We start from the raw sequence: 21,035 nt of genomic DNA, 5'->3' as shown, positions 1-21,035 counted from the left end.
TGAACTTTCAGAAACAAGTACAGAAGCTTGGTGCTCAAGTCCTATAAAGACAAACATGGCTTATATCTTTGTCTTACTGCACGTTGGTGCAAAATGAGGGCTCAGTGGCTTTGTGCCTAGAAATAGGCGTTGCTTCCCAGGGGGCCCTTGGAATGCTCTTTGGGTTCTCAATCCTCAGCTGTATGATAAAAACAGTTATGAAGCTGTAGTTGTTTTGCTAGAATAATAATAGTAACAATGGCAGCTGCCCTTTCCCGAGTATCTAAAACACCTGCCATGTGGTAGTCACTGAAGAACACTCAACAGGGGTCACTTGATGTTTGCTCTTCCCCATGTCACAGTGTCAGGTGGGCATTAACCCACACAGAAGACACTGCAGCTCAGAAGGGACCGGTCCACAGCCACCCGGCCAGCATGGTGTGGCCGAGCACACCCTCTGCTCTACTATGCTGTTTCAGGCATTCGGATCAGGTTTTAACGTTGATCTCCAAATTCATTTAAAATCCAGAGTTCGCCACAGTCTTCAAGGAGCTGAGTGAACAGGGGAGGGTGGAAGTGGCCTGTGCCTGACAGCGTGCTCTGGGGACGCTGGCCAATGGGGCGGCCTGGGCTTCCTCTGCTCATGGCCCTTGGCTGGTCCAGCACAGATGCTCACAGCCAGTTCTATTTTTCCCTTTTATTTTAGTCAAGCATCCTTTACAGACTCTCCTGATAAAGTCTCTTTAGAAAATTGCTTTTGAATTGACTGCTTCTCTGGGAAGATGAGTGCTGAGGAAACTCATAACCCTGACGGTTGCCACTCACCTGCTCAGAGGCCGTTTCTGTGCGGCCCTGCATAGAAAGTGGCAGCTGTCAAGCCTGCGGATCCTTCCGTCCCAGCCCCTGAGAAGTTGGATTCCTGGTGATAGGGCTTCCTCTGCCAGAGGCACAAGCTGGCCTGGGCATTGCCCTCAGGACCCCCCTGCCCAGCCTCTGAGTTCTTCCATGAGCACATCTGCCCCAGGCCTCACTCACCTGCCTCTGAGAACAATTCAGGTGTGGGTGGACGAGGGGACACAGAGCCCTTCCAACAAGGCTGCCTGCCCCCTGCCCCTGAATCTCCCTGGCTGGTCTGGTGGTCCTATTGCCACCGTGTAGACATCTTCCTTGTGCCCAGGGGATGCTGGCTAAATGTTCATTCATTCATTTATTCCACAAATATTGATCCCATGACTACTAAGTTCCAGGCGCTGTTCTAGGCCCTGAGGACACACCAGCAAACGAGACAGACGAGGTCCCCATCCTCCTGGAGCCCAGCTGAGTTAGTGCTGAAATAGCTCTCGAGTTTCCTTTCATTAAAATAATGCTGCTGAGACCACCCACAAATCTCAGGCTTCTGGACCTTACCCCAAACCTTAGAAATAAGAACCTCTGTGGGGTGGGGCGTTGACATACGTATTTTCACACACCAACCAAGAAATTCCTCTATACTTTAAATTTAAAAATTGCTGTCACAGTATGTGTGTACATGTGTATTTTGTTTGGAATAAAATTGTCTCAACTAACAGAAGGTCATTTGTGGAAGGTAAATTCTCAATGGATTTGCATAAAAACCTGTAAGAAATATGTTTTCTATATAGACAAGAACATCTATAGATATTGTGAAATAAATTTAACCTAGTGAATCAACTGAAATATAATAAAAGACTTTTCCAGATTAAGAAAAAATAAGGCTGCTGATATTGGATAAGTTCCCAGTTAGTTGTGAGCCACTGGGACGGTCACATCTCAGGGCCTCAGATTCCTTAACTAAAATGAGGCGTCAGACAGCCTATTTCCAGTGTTGCCCCTGGCTCCAAATTCCAACCTGTACCTGGATTATGACAGAAAGTTCAGTGCACTTGGAATTGGGAGAGAAACGGTCATTCTTCTCGGCATACGTTCCACATCTCCCTCTCCCCTCCGCCCCCCAGAAGCACAGAGCGTGAGGATCAACAGAGACCCATCCTTCTTGTCCAGGGCAATTGCGGAGAACAAGGTCTGACATCAAGGTGAACCTCAACTAAGCAGGCCCCAATGCCCGTTCCCCTAAATACTGCAACCGTGCCACCTTTCTGTTAATCTCAAATGTAGCCAGGATGCAACTAACTGTACATCCTGCTCTGGTCACACTGCCCATGGTCCCTACCTGCTGTGGCCCAGCATCCGCAAAGGCACAGACGCTGTAAGTCTTCCCCTTGGCAATCCCTCTTTGTAAATCTCTCCCTTTTTGCAATAAGGGAAAGAAGTTCCAGGCCCCAGGGCTCTGTAGACTGGATACTTTGGAGTTGTGCAACACTGCAGCTCTGCCTGGAAGCTGGTTGTCCCTGAATCAAATCCAGTGCATCTCGGGATGACGCAGAGAGGGACTCTGTTATGGTCACCAGTGCAGTGGCGCCATCTCTGGGTATTTTCCACAAACAGCAGTAGAACTGCTGCCCCCACTTACTCAGGGTCCTGCACGGAGCCTCCCACACAGTGGAACCTCTCAGGCACAGTTTTCCAGTCTTTGGCCATTTTCACCATGGCGCCTGCGTCAAGCACCCCGTAGCCAAAGAGGTGATTAAACTCCAAGCCGACCCCGTTCCTCCGCCACTGATGGACCTCGTCATGAAGCTGGTTCCGTTTGGAGGTGAGCACGGTCAGATGCTGCATGTCTCTCCAGGTCAGACCCAGGCTGGGTACCGGAGGCAGAGCGTTTGAGAGCAAGGGTGGGGGAAGAGGGGAGAGAGAGAGGGAGAGAGACACAGTGACTAAGGTAGGACATAGACCCCTGGTAAGATGTTGAAACATGTATGAACCCACAAGTCAAGGGAGGATTTCCATGCACTACTGAGAATATAGGTATAGATATATATCAATTAAAAATACCTTGCCTTTCTTACTCAAATACATTTCAATCGCGGTATCTAACACACACTGGAATGGCTAAAATGAAAAGACTGACAACACCAAGTGTTGACAAAGATGTGGATCAACTGGGTATTTGGTGATGGAAGTGTAAGTTATTGCAAACACTTTGGAAAATGGTTTGGCTCTATCTTCAAATGTTGCCCATGTGCTTAAGCTATGGCCCAGAAGTTCCATTTTTAGGTATGTATCCAACAAAAATGTGTGTATATATTCACCAGACATATACGTATTGGAATGTTCATAGGCCTAAACTATGAAGTCCTCAAATGCCCATCCACAGTAAAGTGAATAAACCAATTGAGGTGTGTTTATAGGAGGTGGAACACTGCACTGCAATGAGAATGAACTACAGCTACTCAGAATAACAGGGATCTCACAACTGTGTGAATCTCACAATAAGAATTCTGACCCAAAGAAGCCAGACACAGAGGAGAACATACAGTATGGTTCCATTTGTGTAAAGTATAAAAACAGGCACAATGAATCTGTGCTGTCAGAAGCCAGGTTAGTGGTTGGTCTTGGGGTGGCAGTGCCTGTAAGGGACACAGGGGGCTTCTGGGTGCTGACAGAGTTCTGTTTCTTGATCTGGGTGTTGGCTACACGGGAGTGTTCCATCTGGGGACATGAAGCTGTCAGTTCTTCAAGGACAGAGACAACAGCTTCAGCATATTTGTCTCCCAGTGCCCAGGACAGCCCTCGGCACACTCTTTGTTCAGCAAATAGACAAGTTTGCTTGCAGACTTGTCTTTGGAAATTAATGTCTAATAGTCTGTGCTATTGACATTAGTGTCAATGTCTGTGCTTTTCAAAGTGTAAGTCATGACCTGTTTGTGGGCAGATCAACTGATTGCACAGGCTATGTATCTGGGCTGCACAGTAAAACTGTCTGGTGGGGACATTTAAAACCCCACTGCTCAGGCCACATCTCGGACTATTTAAATCAGAATCTCTGGGAGGGGGACCCAGGCTTTGGAAATTGTTAACACTTCCCAGGTCATTCCAGTAGACAGCTGAGGTTGAGAACCAGAGATTTAATGGATGGGGTTATCACAAGTGCAATAGAACAGAAAAGAATAACAGTGTACATGTAATATGGGAAACTCTGTGTGTGTGTGTGTGTGTGTGTTTGCACGCACTCGTGTGTGGTATTGTGGTATGTGTTTGGGTTGCAATGCAAAATTAATTTCTCACTGAGAGTCACGGTCACAAAAGTTGGAAAACCCTGCACTACGGTTCTCCTTAGAATCAAATGATTCAAAAAACACCATCACTCATTTGATAAAATCTCAACACAGGCAGCATTCATTGGTTCAAAGCTTCAAAACAGAGTCAAAAGATGATAGTGATTCATATGCTCTTGAAATGCAGACCTTCAAGTTCTTTTTCCATTTAGGTTTGTACATAATATTGAGCAGAGGGAAGTCCAGGAAGACCTTCAGCTTTTAAAGAGAAAGTTTCAAGGAAGGTCAATGCTTATTTGAGAAATTTAAGAACATATCTTGGATATATGGTCCTCTGGACATATGGACTAGGTGAACAGTGTGAAATTTCCTGAAGTTGATTATGGCTGAAAGCTCTGTGTTTTCCTGGAATAGGATTCTGAATTCATTTAACTTAAAAGTGTCGATAAACGAGGATCTGGTGACCTCAAGGTGATCCAAGGGCTGGCTGACAGGTGGAGCATCTCTCATCTTTGCTAGGGGTTCTGCTGCAAAAATGAGCCATGCTTCTAAGCCCACTAGACGTTTCTCTGCAGATTTATTCTCATCGGGTCCATAAGAAAGAAAGAATGTGTTAGAACAAGGATGTTCTACTTCTAAAATAAATCAGAGCGTGCTCCATACTCCAATGTCACTGAATTTGTGACACCATTTGAACAACCATTTGCTTATGTCTGAAAAGTAGAACAGAGTCCCTCTTATTTCCCCATTCTGAGCAACTTCTGAATTGACCGAAGATACTATTGTGTAAAATAATTATTTCATCAACATGTTTTAGGCTTTAATCCTACCATAGCAGCTCAAGGATTGTAGGTGATACCTATTAAATAATAAAAAATAAATTTACAGAATATCTACAATATAAAAGTCACTGTGTTCAGTGCTACAGGACAAGGAACATGACATTTTCTCAAATATTTTATATAATAGCTGGGAAAGTAAGACAGATATTTGGAAAGGTATCATGTCTAGGCTCCGCACTAGTTCCGGGCAGGTCGTAGGAAGGTCCCTGCCCTCTCAGAGCCTACAGCCCGGGGGACAGACAGACAACTCAATATTTTAAAAGGTGGGGGGCTGTCATGCCAGTGGAGCCAACAGTGGAACCCTGAGTTATCCCAGCCAGAGAGTCTCACAGACTGTGGTCCTGCATCAGAACCGCATGGGGACTCGTGACAGATATGGATTCCTGGCCTCAACCTCAGGTCTCTGGAATCGGCTTCCTGGAGGCTGTGGGCCTGAGGATGTGCACTCAAGACAAAGCGCACGTGATGCTTCTGCACACGGGGTTTGAGAACACGGGTCTGAGATGGCAGTTCACAACCTTGTCTGCACATGTGAACCAACGTGAACACAATGACGAAGTCAGACAGGACCCAGAGATGCTGATCCCATGGGCCTGTCCAAGCATCTGCCAAAGGCTCCAGCAAACCTGCTTGGGGTGGGGGTGGCGGGTGGTTCCTAACTTCTTGGCGGCACTGGGGTTGCTTGTTAAAGCTGCAGCTTCTGGAGATTCTGAGTCTGTGGACCTGGCGTGGGCTTGGGTATCTGTTGTTAGCAAGCATTCCAGGGATTCTGCTCAGCAGCAGCAAATTTGAGAAACTCTGGTCCAGGGGGTCAGCAAGGGTCTCTCAGGAAATGATATTCTTAGCTAAGGTCAAAGGGACTAGTGGGAGTGACTGAGTAAACGCAGGGAAGGGGAGTTCCTAGAGAGAGAAGGTTCTGGAAGGAAGGATCTAGAGGCGGGAGAAGGCACATATCAGCACAGGAGGTTGGGAACCCTGCATGAGTCAGGGAGGTAGAGCCAGGAACAGAGGCGGAGAGGATGACACCGTAGAATGTAGGGACTTTATCTTAGACAGACAGGAAGGGCAGAGAGACCCGTGATCCGATCTCCAGAAACATCACCAGGGAGAAGGGTTCAAGACGTGGGACTGGAAAGCGGATGCTGCAGGAACCTGGCCCACGAACAAGTGACCACGAGGAATGAGCCGCGAGCTGTAACAAGGCCATGTGTGAGGAACCCCCGGTGAACTATCAGTGAAAATGGTGACATCTGTGCAGCTGGCAGGGCACCTATTGGCTGGGTCCAATCGCTCATAGGACCCTGTGCTGTTCTGGGGTAAACGTTCAGCTGTCAGCAGACTGGTCCTAGGCCACTTGGGATGGGCCATCTGCCTCTCGGTTCAGAGAGAACATCTCCAGAGGTCAAAGCCAAACCCAGGGCTTCTAGATAAGATGTGAGGACAGGCCAGGGCTCCAAGGAGAGAGGTCACTCAGGGCCTGGCCAAGGTGGCAGCCGTCTTGAGCAAGAGAATGTGGGATCTTGGAAAAACCAGTGTGAAGCCCAGGGAGAGACTGGCCCCGCGTGGCAGGAAGAGGAATCTTGCACCAGGGAGACCTCAGGATGGGATGTTTCCTAAGCCTCTAAAGCTGGTCCTGGCAAGTGAGTTTTTGCCTGTGAATGATCCATAGAACTATATCTCCTACAGAGACCTGCACTTAACGGTTGGTGTACTAACTTCCCACTGGTGCAAAATAGTGGCCTTTTTTTTTTTTTTTTGAGTTCTCTATTTGTGAGGATTACCCCTGAAAGACCATTGTTTTTCAGAGTTCTTCTATTTATGGTATCAAATTCTCTGGAACCCAATTCACATTTTCCTCCTGATAATCAAGACAGCAAAGGGAATTTAAGGAGAGAAACAGATACAAAACTACATTTCCCATCCTCCCTTGCAGTCTGGGGTGGCCATGTGACAGTTCTGGCCAATAAGAAATAAGTCCCTGGGTGATTTTTCAAAAAACTTTTAAACAGGGATCACTCAGCTGGTGGATTTCTTTTTTCCTTTTGCTTTTCCCCTCTTCCTGCCTGACATGTAAACATGATGGCTGGAGCTCCCATGGCATCTAGATAACACAAAGGTGTAGAAGAACAGAAATCTAGAGACAGAGTCCCTGATTCTCGGTGGCCACCCTGCACTTGCCCGGGCTCTTCACCTCTGTATTATCTTCTGCATGACAGAAAATAGACTCCTTCATAAGAAACTTATTGAATAAACTTAATATTCTATTTTAAATATATTGTTATTATGCTATTTAAAAAAAAGAAAAGAAGAGAAAAGAAAAATAAATTCCTGTCTCAGTTTAGCTGTTGTTTTTGGATTCCCTGTTTTCAGTCTAATACGGGCACCTAGTCAGAGGCAGCATGCGATGTTCATATTCCGCAAACGGCACCTGAGTGCTAGGTTCATAGAGCCCTTGCCGTACTCCTGGATGCCACACACTCCAGGCCACAGATCAGCACGGGGCTGGCTGCTCTTGCAGTCCCTGAAAGAGGCGTTGAAAAGACAGATTCCTGGGCCATTCATCCCTAAGGATGTGATTCAGTGACTTTCGGCTGAGTCTTGGGAATCTATCATTTTCAAAACTCCCCAGTGCTCAACTTCACTAGTTATCAGGGAAATAAAAATTAAAACTACAGTGCAATTCCACAGAATGCCCACAAGAATGGCTAAAGTGTAGAAGACAGATAATAGCAAATGTTGGCAAGGATGTGGGACAGCTGTAACTCTCATACACTGCTGGAGGGAGTGTCAGCAAGTGCACCAACTCTGGAAAACTGCTAGACCTGCACCTTTGTATACCCCACGACCCAGCTTTTTGACTCCCTAATATACATCAAACAGAAATGCGTCCACATCTTCACCAAAAGACATGTACAAGAATGCTCATAGCAATGCTGCTCACAATAGCCCCAGTGTGGAAACAACCCAAATATCCACTTAGACAATGGAGTAATATTCAACGACAAGTATGAACAACCTATAAGCACACGCAGCACCATGGAGGAATCTCTCAGACATAATCTTGAACCAAAGAGCACATACTGAGACTTAGGTAGTGGTCTGTTTCCTGATTTGGGTGCTGGTTACATGGATCTGTTAACTTTACAAGAAGTCTTTGAGCTGTACCTAACATTTGTGCACTTTTCTCTGCATCTAGGAGACTTAGATAGAGCTCACATGAAAAAATCCATCCCTTGGAAGGTCAGTTTTGGAAACACTGTTCTAGTCCAGTATATGGGCCGCTTTACTATGGATGGTTCTCCTGGGTCACAAGTTTGCCTCTTTTGACATCTACCCCTCAAACCCAGCTCAGCCCTCTTGAACCACCCAGAAAGCCTGGGGTCATGGAGAGAACCCCAAATATTTGAAGGCAGCAGTAACTCCCCACTAAAGAAATTCTCCGGAATTTCTCTCATAGTGGTCTCACTGGGAAATGTGAGCAATGTTCCCAACAACTCAGAAAGGCATTTTCAAGCATTTGGCAGAAAAGCATTTTATGAGATTAAACAACAAGGTGATGGCTGGTCAGAACAGAGGCGTGGTTCCCCTTTATTCCCTGGAGCCATGGGGGTGGTCGTTCTCCCTCTTCCGTGGTCCGGATGGGAATGCATTTAGACAGGATAATTCGTTTACTGTATTCAAGATGCTTTGGAAAAGCTTTCTTACTGGACCTCTGGGTGGGAAACAGCCCTCGGCTGCTGCCACATTTGTCACCAAGGACTCGCAGCTGCCTCATCTGAAGATAAAGAGAGATGAGCTGTAGGAGGTGAGCTGTAGGAAGTGTTCGTGGAAAGTCTTTCCCTCCTCCGCCCTCCGGGCTCTCTTCTGGGGCTATTTCATGCTGAGCAGTGGTTTCAGCTCCTGGCTGTTGGAGCCTTTTGGCCCACAGAGAATCCTTGGAGTTTACTATCCCAGGTGGGGCTCTTAGCCAACAGCCAAACAGCACAAGAATATGGCAGCCCAGCTCCCTTGCCTTGGTGTGGAGCAAACTCTGAGGCATAATTTACCCTCCAGAGCTCTCCCTGGGATCAGGCTGAGGCCAGAACTTCTGAAATCGCATCCTTGCTCAGCTTCTTCCCCAGCCCGAACCTGCTTCCTCTCCTCCCCAGTGGTCTCTGCCGGGATTCCTCTCTTAATAAATCACGTGCATCAAACTCTAATCTCAGGGTGTGTTTCCAACTCAGGTGATTGGTGTTCTGAGGAATTTTTGAGCACTGGCTCCCAAGATGGGCTTGAACCACCTACTGGCAGGTATCGTTTTTTCCCTCTTTATGGCAACAGAGAGCACTCGATTCATGACCATTGCTCCAAAACAAAGTGTGCCTAAGTGGTGATTGCATTCTTTTCTGTAAGGAAATCTGCAAGTGTGCTAAAGAATGGAGAATAATTGGTGCAGAGCCCATGAACCTGTTTAAAGTTCCAGCAGCCTGCTCCATTACCTTGATGTATGTAAGGGGTCACTTTGTAGGCATATAGGCCTGGGAAAGTGACTTTTTGCTTGCCAGAATCTAAGGAGACTTTGAGTCAAGTTCTACCCTCTTAGCTTTAAGAGGAGACCAGGAAGCCCTTCTTGTTCCCTGTCCTCTGCGAGGCTCTGTGGCAGGCAGCAGCCTCCCTCTGCTTGTCTGCTCCCAGCTGGAGTGAGCGAGGCCGGCTCAGACTCCAGGACCCAACAGGCCCTGCGAGGAGCAGCTTCATCTTCAGGAAATGCACATAATATGTGAGTAAGTTTTGGTCTCTGTGCTTAATAGGAGGGCTTTGACCAGTGTCCATCTCTTCTTTCCTAAAATTTCCAACTGACCTTTGTTAAAAGAATCAAAGCTTGGCCTGGTCCAAAAGAGAAGTCACTCCCAATTTGGGGCCTTATCTGTAAAAGGAGGATAATGATGTCTTTTCTGCTTAAAGGCAGAGGGGTTGGACTAGATAATCTTTTGAAGTCCTTTCCTATTCTAGGAATCAGCTCTTACCTCCTTTGCAAGTCAAACAATGCACTGCATATGTGGAGAGTCAAGCAGGGCTGCCTGAAGGTTGAGGCTAGAAGCTCCAGTTGCCTAGCAATGGCTGACAGGGACGGGAACTCAACTTCCCTTCCCCAGGAGCCTGAATTCAACTTCTTATAAGTTGCTGGTCCTGTATTCTTGGATAATTCCCTGCCTAGCGGGCATTCGCACTTACACCACGTGGGTTGTGCCTGAAGCCACAAGTTCATTGTTCAAACCCAAGGCCAGCCTCTGGTTTGCACTAAGAGAAGACAGGGGAGTGAGTGGGCAGGGACCTCTGCTGATGCTCAAATCCAAGGTGGGTCCAGCTGTACTGACCTGTGGCCTCTGCGGAGGTGGTGAGAGCAGAGGGGATGGTCTCCCCTCTCTGGTAGCTGGATGGTTTCCCAGCAAAGCCCATTTCTTGGTCTACGTTGTGTGACTTCGCCCACCTTGTCTCAGTGTTAAAATGAGTTCAGCCTTATAAATTAACAAATCTGGAGCAAGAGATTTCTGTTTAACACATGTTCTAAAAACCTTGCTGGATACCCAGCTTGGCAATGGTTTTCCTTCATTTAGCTGTTTGGGAGTATTATTAGAGTAAAACAGCCACGGGATCCATAGAAGGTAAAAGGGTGTTTTCACAAAGAAAACATCTATGTGCCCCTATGTGTGGTTGGATGTTGGGCTCTTGTGCTCTCTCAGGGATGTAGTTTTGTGGGGTGTGTGTGTGTGTGTATCATTTAGCAATGCCCACCAGAGTTCATTGGCCCTGACTATTTACTGACTCTTACACCCACTTTTGCCTCTGTGGACACCTGGTATTGGGTGGGGAGACATGTCTCAGTCCACCCTGCAGAACCGGCCCTTGGTCCCAAGCTGGAAACATACTTAGCCTCTAAAGCCAGTGCAAACACTCCAGCTGCCTCGGGAGCAGCCGCGGATGTCCCAGAATGCCTCAGGGTGCAGTTGCCGTACAAATCCGTGGTTGCCTGGAGGGGAAGATAGTGAGTAATGAGTGAGTCACACTGCTTTAAACCCAAAACAACGTGGAACAGAGGATTTTCTGTTCTTTTACTTAAACTCTGCCTTGTTCTGAAGAAGATTAAGATGAAGGTAAGGATAAGCTTAGCATCCATGTATCTATTTTGCCATGCATTTTATCTGAGTTTCCTAGTAGCCTGTGCAAAAAGGGAAACACAATCAGTTATAGTTACAGTGTCCACAAGATAAAAGCAAGTCAATTGTTCAGAGAAGTGTATCTGCAGCTATTCTAGAGACCAGGGAGACATTTATCTTCTGGATCCTAAAAAGAAACATCATAGGTGGAAAGTGACAAGCCAATATCACCACCATAGTCAAAGCAATGGTGAGTTTTGTTGCATTGGGATTGGCTCGGAAAGCTCAGGGCCAGTCCATCAGCAATTTCTTTTCCCTTCAGGAAAAAGGGTGGCATTCCCAAAGAGGAAAGACAAAACAGGCTCAGCCACAGTTTGCCTAGAGAGACAGGCCATTAAAGAGAAGTGTTACATTCTCTACATCCACGGAGAGAGTCTGGAACACACTGAGCAACACATCTGATACATGAGTGATCACCCCACGGGAGGCTGATCAACTGAGTTTTAAAGGATTTTACAAAGAGAAAGTCCCCATTTGCATTGTTTGCGAGAGCCAGGGTTTTCATTAAGATCATTTATAAACCACGAGAATACTCCTTCCTCCTGTTTGTCTGTAGGTTCCTCAAATGGGCCTATTATTTTGGGGGACAAAGTACCAGGGAGGTTTAAAAGCATCTACTTGTGGAAAATGACAATATTCAAAGAGAACTCAAGGCCCCTCCCCAGCCGTAGTAGAAAGAGAGTCATAGACAGGCGTTGAGGACAAAGTGACACCATTGGGAGGCTCTTGGGGCAGCGAGGGGGAGCTTCTTCACTTGTCCCTTTCTGCCCATGTAGCTTGTAGGATGAGAGAGGCAAAACCTCCTTCTGCTTGGGAGGAGCTGACACGATCTCCATCCTCCCCAAGACCAGGGGGAGTCCCAGGCTCATGGAGGGGAGTCAGGCTAAGGTCTGTGTCTCCTGTAGGTAAAGGGCTTCTCCTGGGTCACGTGAGAACCTGGCCAGCTGGTCAGGTGGAGCCCAGGCAGGCACTTGGGACTGCAGGACTAGCTGGTATTGGTGACTGTGTTCCTCCCAACCCCAGAGGAGGCAGTGGCCGGGCAGGATGTATCTCAGCAGGACTCCTGAACCAACCACTAAATTCCAGGCTTGGAAGACTGAGGAAAGGCCCCTATGTGAGTGAAATACCCAGAGAGAGGAAGAGATCCAAAAATGCTCATTATGCTCTACAGACATATATTTCTAGGGGCCTTGGAAAATTCACTATTAAACCTCGGTGCCCAGGAAGGAAGAGTTGCTCAAAGTGCAATAAATAAGTTTGTGATTCTTAACCTTTTTGTTTTTTCAATCATGGACCCATTTTAAAATACGATGGAACACACTACTCTTCCTTTGAGGAAACACACATGTGCCCAATTTGGGGGGTTTTATGGACCCAGAAAAGTCCGTCCATGGATGCTATTTTTAAATTACTGTAATAAATGGATGAGTTCTTGGCTCAGATGGGTGCAGGTGTGATGCCCCAGTTCTTAATATTAGTTATCCTTATAAGTGACGTGCTGGGGGCAAACCAGGGTTCATCATTATTTGTAAGCCAAAACAATGAACAAGAAAATCGCTGGAACATGAGCGGGAAGGAGGTCATCACGTTCTTGTTTATCGTAGGTCTCTACCTTGATAACAAGGCATCATCAGCCTGGAAGAGGGTGGATCTCCCACGGGGATAGGCCCTGACTCTTTGAGGGAAGGGGGGTGGGGAGCTCCTCCTCCCATGACATCACTGTGTCTGCACATGACATCAGGAGTGTCCACCCACCCGGCCTTGCACTCACCACTCCGGCTTCAGGGTTTCGCTTGCGCCCGTTGCTGAAGGTGGAGGCCAGGGTGGAGGAGCAGCTCTCATCGTACAGGGCAGTCCTGCCGTCGTTGATGGCCGAGTTGATGGAGATGGTCCACATGCTCGAGGCGTAGCCGTCGCAGTTGCAGTCGTCGTAGCTGCCGCCGTCCCCTGAGGCCCACACGTAGATGCTGCCTTTGCCCCCTCGGCCCTGGGGTGGGGGGGCGACAGGGAGAGATGCGCGGGCTGCAGGGGGTCCCGCCGGGGCTGGGGTCGGGGTCCTGGTGGGGACCTGGACTTCTTCAGCAGCTGAGCGCAAGGACTGGCTTCCTTTCTATCTGCCCTTGAAAACCACTATCCTTCTGGCCGGGCACCGTGAGAATTTTTCTTTTCAGGAAGGATTCAATAGAAAAGTCATCCGAATTTACAATTTAAGCTGGGGATAACAAAGTGAGAAAAACTGGAAGAATCTCCTTAAAACTGACAAATGAACTGCTTTTAAACATAGTACATTCTCATGGTAAAAAGTCAAAGTATATGGAAAGGAAAATGAAAAGAAACATCCCCCTGCATGTAATTCTTATATATTCTTTCAGGCATTTTTCAGCAAAAATGCAAATGTACTTGTATATTTATATCAATACTTAGCTAAATAAGATATAAAAGATATTTATAGCTTCTATTTTATATATTATATATATTTTATATAAGTTTACATATATATGTAGATATTGTAAGTATAAAATACACAGTTTACTTACAGATTATATATATGTTGGGGTGTGTGTGTGTATATATATATAATACACTTTTTTTTTACTCAGTTGGATTGTACTAGAATTCTTTTAAGCAAAATATTATATATTGTACCTGTGTAAGGGAACACCAAATATATAAATATAAGAAGAAAGTCTAATATGATCAAGTAAAACATACAGCAATAATAATTTTAAACATAATGATGTGCACAGTGATTAATACCATATGCTAATTAGTTATAACCAGCAAGCTTAGTTGTAGGTACCTACAGTTTGCATTGCTTTTCTGTTTAAACCACTTTCTTAGTGCTTCTGTTTTTCTTTTCCTGTTCTCTGTCTTCTAGGAGAATTCTCTCTGCCTCCACAACCTGGAGTGGCCATTCCTTCTGGCTTCCTACCTTCTCACCCCAGGGGCAGGAGGGCCGGGCCACCCTGCTTTGCCTCGCAGGCTGGGTGGGCGGTGAGGAGGGCAGGGATGTCGTGTGGCAGGTGAGCAGTAGGTGTCCAGCCTGGCCAGGACTCTGGGTAACCCTCTAGGGCTAGGACAAAAGTAGAAATCATGGCAGAGAAAGTCTGTCCCTGCGTGGCCACCAGCGGTCCCCGGTCCTAACTCAGTGGTTTAAGGGCGGTGATGCCAGAGGAGAGAGGATAATTGGGTCACTGCCAAAGTCTCTCTGCCTCCTGACAATGAGAAGTGACATTCTGATTGCTTCTAACAGGACTTGGAGTTAATTAGCCTGTGGCTGACTGAGTCAATACATCAACAAAGGTTGATTCAGCCACCAGCTGAGAACTGTCTTCAGCACCTTGGTATATCTGTCCTCTATCCAAACGAGCAACTGCTCTCAGAAACCAGGACACAGAGGGAAACAAACGTATCATCCTTACAGCTTGTGCAGGGGATCACCCTCTCAAGCAGACTCAGATTTGGGCTCAATGTCAAGAAATGGCACCCTCGGAAAGTGAAACAGACATGAATCAGGGTAAATGGGTGAGGCTGCCACCTGAGGAATCTTCCTCTGAACCAGCCCACAGGTGGGTTGCTAGTGAGACAAGCAACATTCGCTAAAAGGAAACCAGTGCTAAAAGCTTTCTCAGTTTGGTGTAGGGAGATGGATTGACTCTAACTTGTCAGGCTTTCTCTGTATTCATGCCCCCTTACTGTATGATTTGCAGCCCTGCCCATCAAGAGGAGAGGTCTGTTTCCCACTGCTTGAATCAGGGCTGGCCTCCTGTCTTGCTTCGGCAAACAGGATGTGGTGGGAAGTGGTGCTGTGTCAGTTCCAAGCATTGGTTTCAAGGAGCCCTACCCACTTCCGCTCTCCCTCAGAGCACCATGGGAACCAACCTGAACCAGCCTGCTGGTTGATGACCGACAGTCCAGTCAGGTTCACCGTCACAGCCAACAGCTGCCAGACAGGGGAGGCTACCTCAGACCAGAAAGTCTGTAGCTCACCCTGCAGCTGACCACAGATGCATGAGTGAGGTCACCTGAGATTAGCCAAGGATTCCCCAGGTCAGCAGACCTGTAGACCCATGATCAGACTTAAATGGTTGTTATTTTAAACTACTGAGTTTTGGGGAAGTTTGTTATGCGGCTTTGCTCACTGATACACAGAGAATAACTATCAGCGTGTTTCTGAAGAGTAAGCAGCAAACATTAGTTTTGTTTTGGATGTAAGACTTGCCCACAAGAATACTTTGATTGCTGGGAATATTAAACTTCATTTTCCTAAGATGTGTGTGTGTGTGTGTGTGTGTGTGTGTGTGTGTTTACATGAGGCAGTAATAATTATATTCTTGCTTCTAATGATTGGGTATCAGCACCAAATAGTCCCTGGATTCTGGGGAAGATGGGCCACTGAGGAGCAGACCCTAGTTCTGGGGGCAGATGAGTGGGGAGGGGCATCTATAAGAGGCTGAGAGCTGGCTGTGGGATGGGCCTGTTATCAGCATGCCACACTTTCCTGTTGAAATGACACCCCAAGATCCACTTCTGCCCCCCAGCTTCACCTGAACAGCAGCTAGGCTGAAACCAAGACAGAACAACTGCGACCCACATTCAAGCAATCATCCACTGGAGGGTATGACAGCTGATAATCGCAGCAAGCACTTCTGCAGCACTTACTGTGTGCCAGGGACTGCTCTGAGCACTTTACACAGTAACTCACTGCATCCTCACAGCAATCCTATGCAGCAGCACAATTCATACCAGCCACACGAAGGATAAAATACTTAGGAAGAAATTCAACAAACTAAAATAAAAAAAAAATAGGACTTTGAAATTCTGTGGAGGGACACAGGTGGAAAGACACATCAACACTGTCATGTTCTTGGATAGAAAGGCAGCATCACAGAGATGTCAGTTTTCCCCAAGTTAACTTACAAATTTAACTTGATCCCGACAGATACACTGCATTGATTGAGATACTGCCACGCTGGGCAGTTCAACAGAGGGAATTTTATCCAGGGAGCAAGTGGTAAAGAAGAGCAAAACGCCAAACGGGGTGTGGAAGGGTCACCCAGAGATGAGAGGGTAGATGGTCCAGAGCCTGCACTGCGCAGGCGTGGGCTTCCTGCTGGGGGTCTCCCGCCCTTACTCTGTAACGCATGCTCAGTGGAGATTGGTGGGCACACTTGCCCTCCATGTTATTCCGGTTGAAGATGGAATTGCCTTCTCTGCCTCTCCTGCCACTCCTGCTTTTTGTTTTTTTTTTTTTTTTTAGTGCATTTAAATGAAATTAAATATGTGGTGCAATTCCACTTTGAATTCTGTCTTTGTATTAGTCTTCTGGAGTATAGCAGGATTAACGTCTCTCAAAAGTTTTCACAAAGAGAGTATTTTTCGCCAAGGCACTATTGGTGGTATTCAACCACCGATGTTGTCAACCAGGGGTGATTTTGTGCCCTGGGGGAGACATTTTTGGTGTCACATCCAGCATCTACTGGGTAGATGTGTGTGGTGTATGTATTATTAGCATCCAGTGGGTGGAGGCCAGGGATGCTACTAAAGTTTCATAATGCATAGGGCAGCCCTCTGCCTCCTGTCCCCACCAGCTACCAACTAAGAATTATCTGGCCCAAGTGTCAACAGTGCTGAGGCTGAGTCTTTGCTCTAACCTATTGGCAAAGGGCAGTGAGTTGGAACTTGCCGATTTTAAAAGCATAGCCTAAAGCAGCCTTTCACAGACTCACATTTCTTAAAAGTTCTTGCCAATTTTATATTTTGCTTATAATATAAAATAATGGCACAAATTGCTTACCATTGGCTATAGTAAAGTTCCAGCTTGAGGCTGGTGCGGTGGCTCTGTGTACCCTCGGCACATCACCTGTCCCAGGAGGTGAAGATCCCACTTTGAGAGACTTGAGGCTAAAGTGAGTCGGTCCCTTCATCCTCCCCAGTGCCTAGTGACCCGGACCTCCCTCCCCAGGCCCTGGCCCAGTGGTGGTATCTGCCTGCAGAAACTGGTGAGGCCAGCCTGATAAAGTTTGTATTTCCTAAGCACTCAATTACACTCATTTTTATTTTCCAGTCACCTTGACATCTTAATACAACATTGACATACTTTAAAAAAGTCATTGTGTTTTTATAATGAAAACCATATTCATTGTGGAAGAACTGGAATCTAGAGCATGAAGAAGAAAATAAAAATCCTATGTGATCGCCCATGAACAGAAGATCACTGGTGATATTTTGTGTATTCCTCCCAGTTATATATATAAATGCAAAGTATAAGAACAGGTTTAAGAATGAAATTGGGATCATAAAGTACATCCACCTTTGTGTCCCTGCTTACAATGTATTTCTCACTTACCATTACATTATTAACATTTCCTCACATAATTAAATATTACTCTACGTTATAAGTTTTTATTAGTCTTCTTAAATAGCAATTTCATAATTTATTTACTTTTTCTTAGACATATGTGGAAGGCTGTTTCTAGGTTTTAAAGTGCTGAAATGATTATTTTATATATGTCTTTGTATTTCTGTTTATTTCTTCAAGCAGAGTTTTTAAAATAGGGAATTTTGGGTGAAAAGGAATGAATGAAGATTCTTGATCCATAGTGCCATATTATTGCTCTTTATACGGCTTATTAATAATTTATATTTTCACCAGCAGTGCACAAGAACTCCACATCCAGCCCATCTGGGTCAAGATTTAGAATCATTAAAAAAATAGTTTTTCCAGCTTGGTGGACAAAACTGGTACCTCATTGTTTTGAGTTATATATATATTTTCCACTATCAGTTGAGCTTATCTTTTTATACCTTTACTGCTCATTAGTATTCTTGCTTTATGAATACCTTAGTAAAGCACCAAGCCCCCAAAGATAATGTCCTGTACCTATTTTTTCTTTCATGATATCCTTTTTATTGACTTGTTAGAACTCTTTCTATATTAAAGACCTTAACCAAGTTTTTGTCATCTATATTGCATATATATATTTACCCACTTTTTTCTTTTGTATTTTGACTTGCAGAAAAATTTCCACTTTATTACTTATGTCTGTTATTTTTTACAAATATATATTTAAATACCATATAAAACTATGTATTGATTTACAAGCACTGCTTTTCTGTACTCACAGTTCATGGAACAATTTTATTCAACCTATTCACAAACACATTTGACATTTGTGTTTTTGTCCTCACAAGATCACTGGTCACCCAGCAGTTTTTCTGGGCCCATTGTAGTGGTTGTTGGTGCTGATTGTCAAATATTCCTAGCTGCCCACTGTCTAGGCCCATGATAATGCCCCCTTGTGCTTGGGTGGGGTCTTGTAAGCTGTTTTAATCAGTGAGTTGTGAGTGGGAGTGACAGATACATGGTATCATTCCTCGGCTGAACCATTTACCGGTCAGTGCCAGCTGTGCAGAGCTCTTTTTTTCTCTCTGCACAGTGAGTACCAATGTTCCAGGTGTCGGCTCTGATCCCCAGGAGACTGTGGTGAGCAGAGCCTTCTACTGACCATGATGGCTGAGCAGCTAATTGAGAAATAAACCTTTGTGCTTTCAAGCCCCTGAGCTTTGGGGGCTGCTGGTTACTGCAGCATAATGTAGCCTCTCCTGACTGATAAAGTTCATCATGTTTGGTTCCATTTAGTTTATATAGATATAACATTAAAAAAAGATACAGGGCTTCCCTGGTGGCTCAGTGGTTGAGAGTCTGCCTGCCGATGCAGGGGACGCGGGTTCGTGCCCCGGTCCGGGAAGATCCCACATGCCGCAGAGCGGCTAGGCCCGTGAGCCATGGCCGCTGAGCCTGCGCATCCGGAGCTTGTGCTCCGCAATGGGAGAGGCCACAGCAGTGAGAGGCCCGCGTACCGCAAAAAAAACAAACAAACAAACAAAAAAAATGATACAGCATTAAAAAAAAGCTCTCTCTTTTTAATATAGTCCCTGAAATATATATATTCAGGGAATATAATATAGCCCCTGAAAATTTTATCCCAAGCCATAAGTAGCCATTTGTATAATATTAGAACAGTTGCTGTTTTCACTTTTCTCTAAATGTATATTCTGACTCTTGACAACTTAACCACCTACTGAATTGCTTTTTGCTTTTTTTTTTTTAGTGTGAATAAAAACCTTTTAATTTGAAAAACGTTAAGCGTCACAAACAGTAGAGTGAATAGTATAATGAATCTCCCTGTATCCATGGATCAGCTTTAACAATGACCAGAGTTGTAGAAATTTGGAAAGGTTTTATGAGTAATATTTATTACTCTTTTTTGGGGGGGTAAATATTTCCTCTTTTACGGTAGAAAGTCCCTCTCTGGCACAGTATCAGCGATTGCGTTATATTTCTGTGTAGCTGTTTTATGTTCTCATTCTTTATTCCCTTCTTTTCTGTACTTGGAATGTTGGGGGTAGTGGTGAAGTCACACAGAGCCTTAAACAAGAGTGACAGATGAGTGGACCCCTCCTGGGAGCGGGGGCTCACTCTCAGAGAAGGGTGACCAGCAGGTCACGCCTACAGGGAGATGGGGTTGGTCCCAATTTATGCCCCTTCAAAAGCAGATGCTGAGACCAGGACTTGGGGGTCGATCTCAGGAGGCACAAGTGAACATGAGATGGGGATAGGGGTGAGGGGCAGGGAGAAGGGCCAACCAAGTGTGAGCTGATGAGGAGCCTCCCCCCAGCCTCTGGAGACCCCCGAGAACCTGCCCCCAGGACAGCGCGCGTCGGCCGCCCCACAGTCCAGGCTGCGCGCCCTGGGCCTGGGAGCACCTCCCGTGGGGCCGGCAGGTCCTCAGGCAGAGGCGCAGGGAGAGGTGGCCGGTGACCCGCAGGAAGCCGCCCCCGGGCCAGGGGACTGCAGCGTCTGCCTCGCACCCCCGTGGGTTCCACGGAGTTCAGCAGGAGTGGGTGGGGTGTCACATCCCCAAGAAAGCTGAACAGATGGTGGCACTACGTAGCCTCTGCTTAAATCCTTCACTGGAGCCCGTGTTTCACCACACCTGCAGTTGCCCCTGACTTGTCCTGCCGTGTATCCACCTTGGAGGTAAGGCTCCTGTGCCATCCTGTCTCTTTCTAGCAGGATCCAAACACGCCGTGATGAACCTTTCTGATGTCACAGGGGTTGTTAAAGGCTTACATCCACATCAGTCCCTTAACCTGGTGGCTGGGTTTCTCCCTGGGCGCAGATGGGTCACCACCATCAAGAAGGCTTAAAGGTGAGTGACAACTGCCTCGGTTGGCCCGGGATGGGTAGTTCCTGGGAAGTGAGGCTCTCAGCGCAAAACCCGGGAAAGTCCCGAGCAACCAGGACGCCTGGCCACCCCACCTGGGGCTGGCCAGCTCTTAGGAAGGGTCACCAGAAACCCACCAGCTTTTCCTCCCGTTTCTCCTTCTCAGAAATGAAAGGAGGGACTGTAACTGCGAAAGGCATCTCAGAGGCCGAACCGCAGATTCCAAGCAGCAGCGTCCCCTGTGCAGTTGGGAACCTTCGTTTGGTTTCAGAGCATCAATCAGGGCTCCTGGAGGAGTCCTGAGGGCTTCTTGGCAGGAAGCATCGTTGCCGCCAGAGGCCCCGGCACTTGTGCCACTGTGTCAGGCCCACAGCTCTGGTTAAATTTCAGCAGGGCACCAGGCTCCTCCTCGCCCGTCCTGATTAATCACTGTCTCCTTGGGCAGCCTCCCCCACCCCCGCCCCCTTCCTGGATGGTGGCTTTTGAGTCAGTCTTGCAAGTGACCCCTAGTACGATATATTCCAGCTCCAAGATCTGGGATCTGTGTTTGAGCCCTTTGCACCCTCCCAGCCCCGCCCAGGAACTAAACTATCAATACTCTGTCTCATCCGTGCCTCAGAGGATTTTCTGCTCCCTTGTCTTTAACTATTCCTA

General features: G+C 46.6%; 1 protein-coding gene across 2 annotated transcripts in view; it reads right to left on the bottom strand.

Annotated features, from left to right (window-relative positions):
- Positions 1 to 21,035, bottom strand: part of PCSK2 (proprotein convertase subtilisin/kexin type 2) — a gene marked incomplete at both ends in the record, with an annotated part of 223,952 nt that overhangs the window by 4,497 nt on the left and 198,420 nt on the right. For both annotated transcript variants that reach the window (XM_082645679.1, XM_082645680.1), the window contains 3 exons: positions 2,468 to 2,695; positions 10,864 to 10,964; positions 12,923 to 13,138. In XM_082645679.1, the coding sequence (XP_082501805.1) occupies positions 2,468 to 2,695; positions 10,864 to 10,964; positions 12,923 to 13,138 (545 nt within the window). The remainder of the gene's footprint in view (positions 1 to 2,467; positions 2,696 to 10,863; positions 10,965 to 12,922; positions 13,139 to 21,035) is intronic.

Source organism: Mesoplodon mirus, assembly GCF_964341445.2.
Source record: "Mesoplodon mirus genome assembly, chromosome: 15".
NCBI classification, from domain to species: Eukaryota; Metazoa; Chordata; class Mammalia; order Artiodactyla; family Ziphiidae; genus Mesoplodon; species Mesoplodon mirus.
The sequence above is the reverse complement of the archived record's forward strand: the minus strand, read 5'-3'. Positions and strand labels throughout refer to the sequence as shown.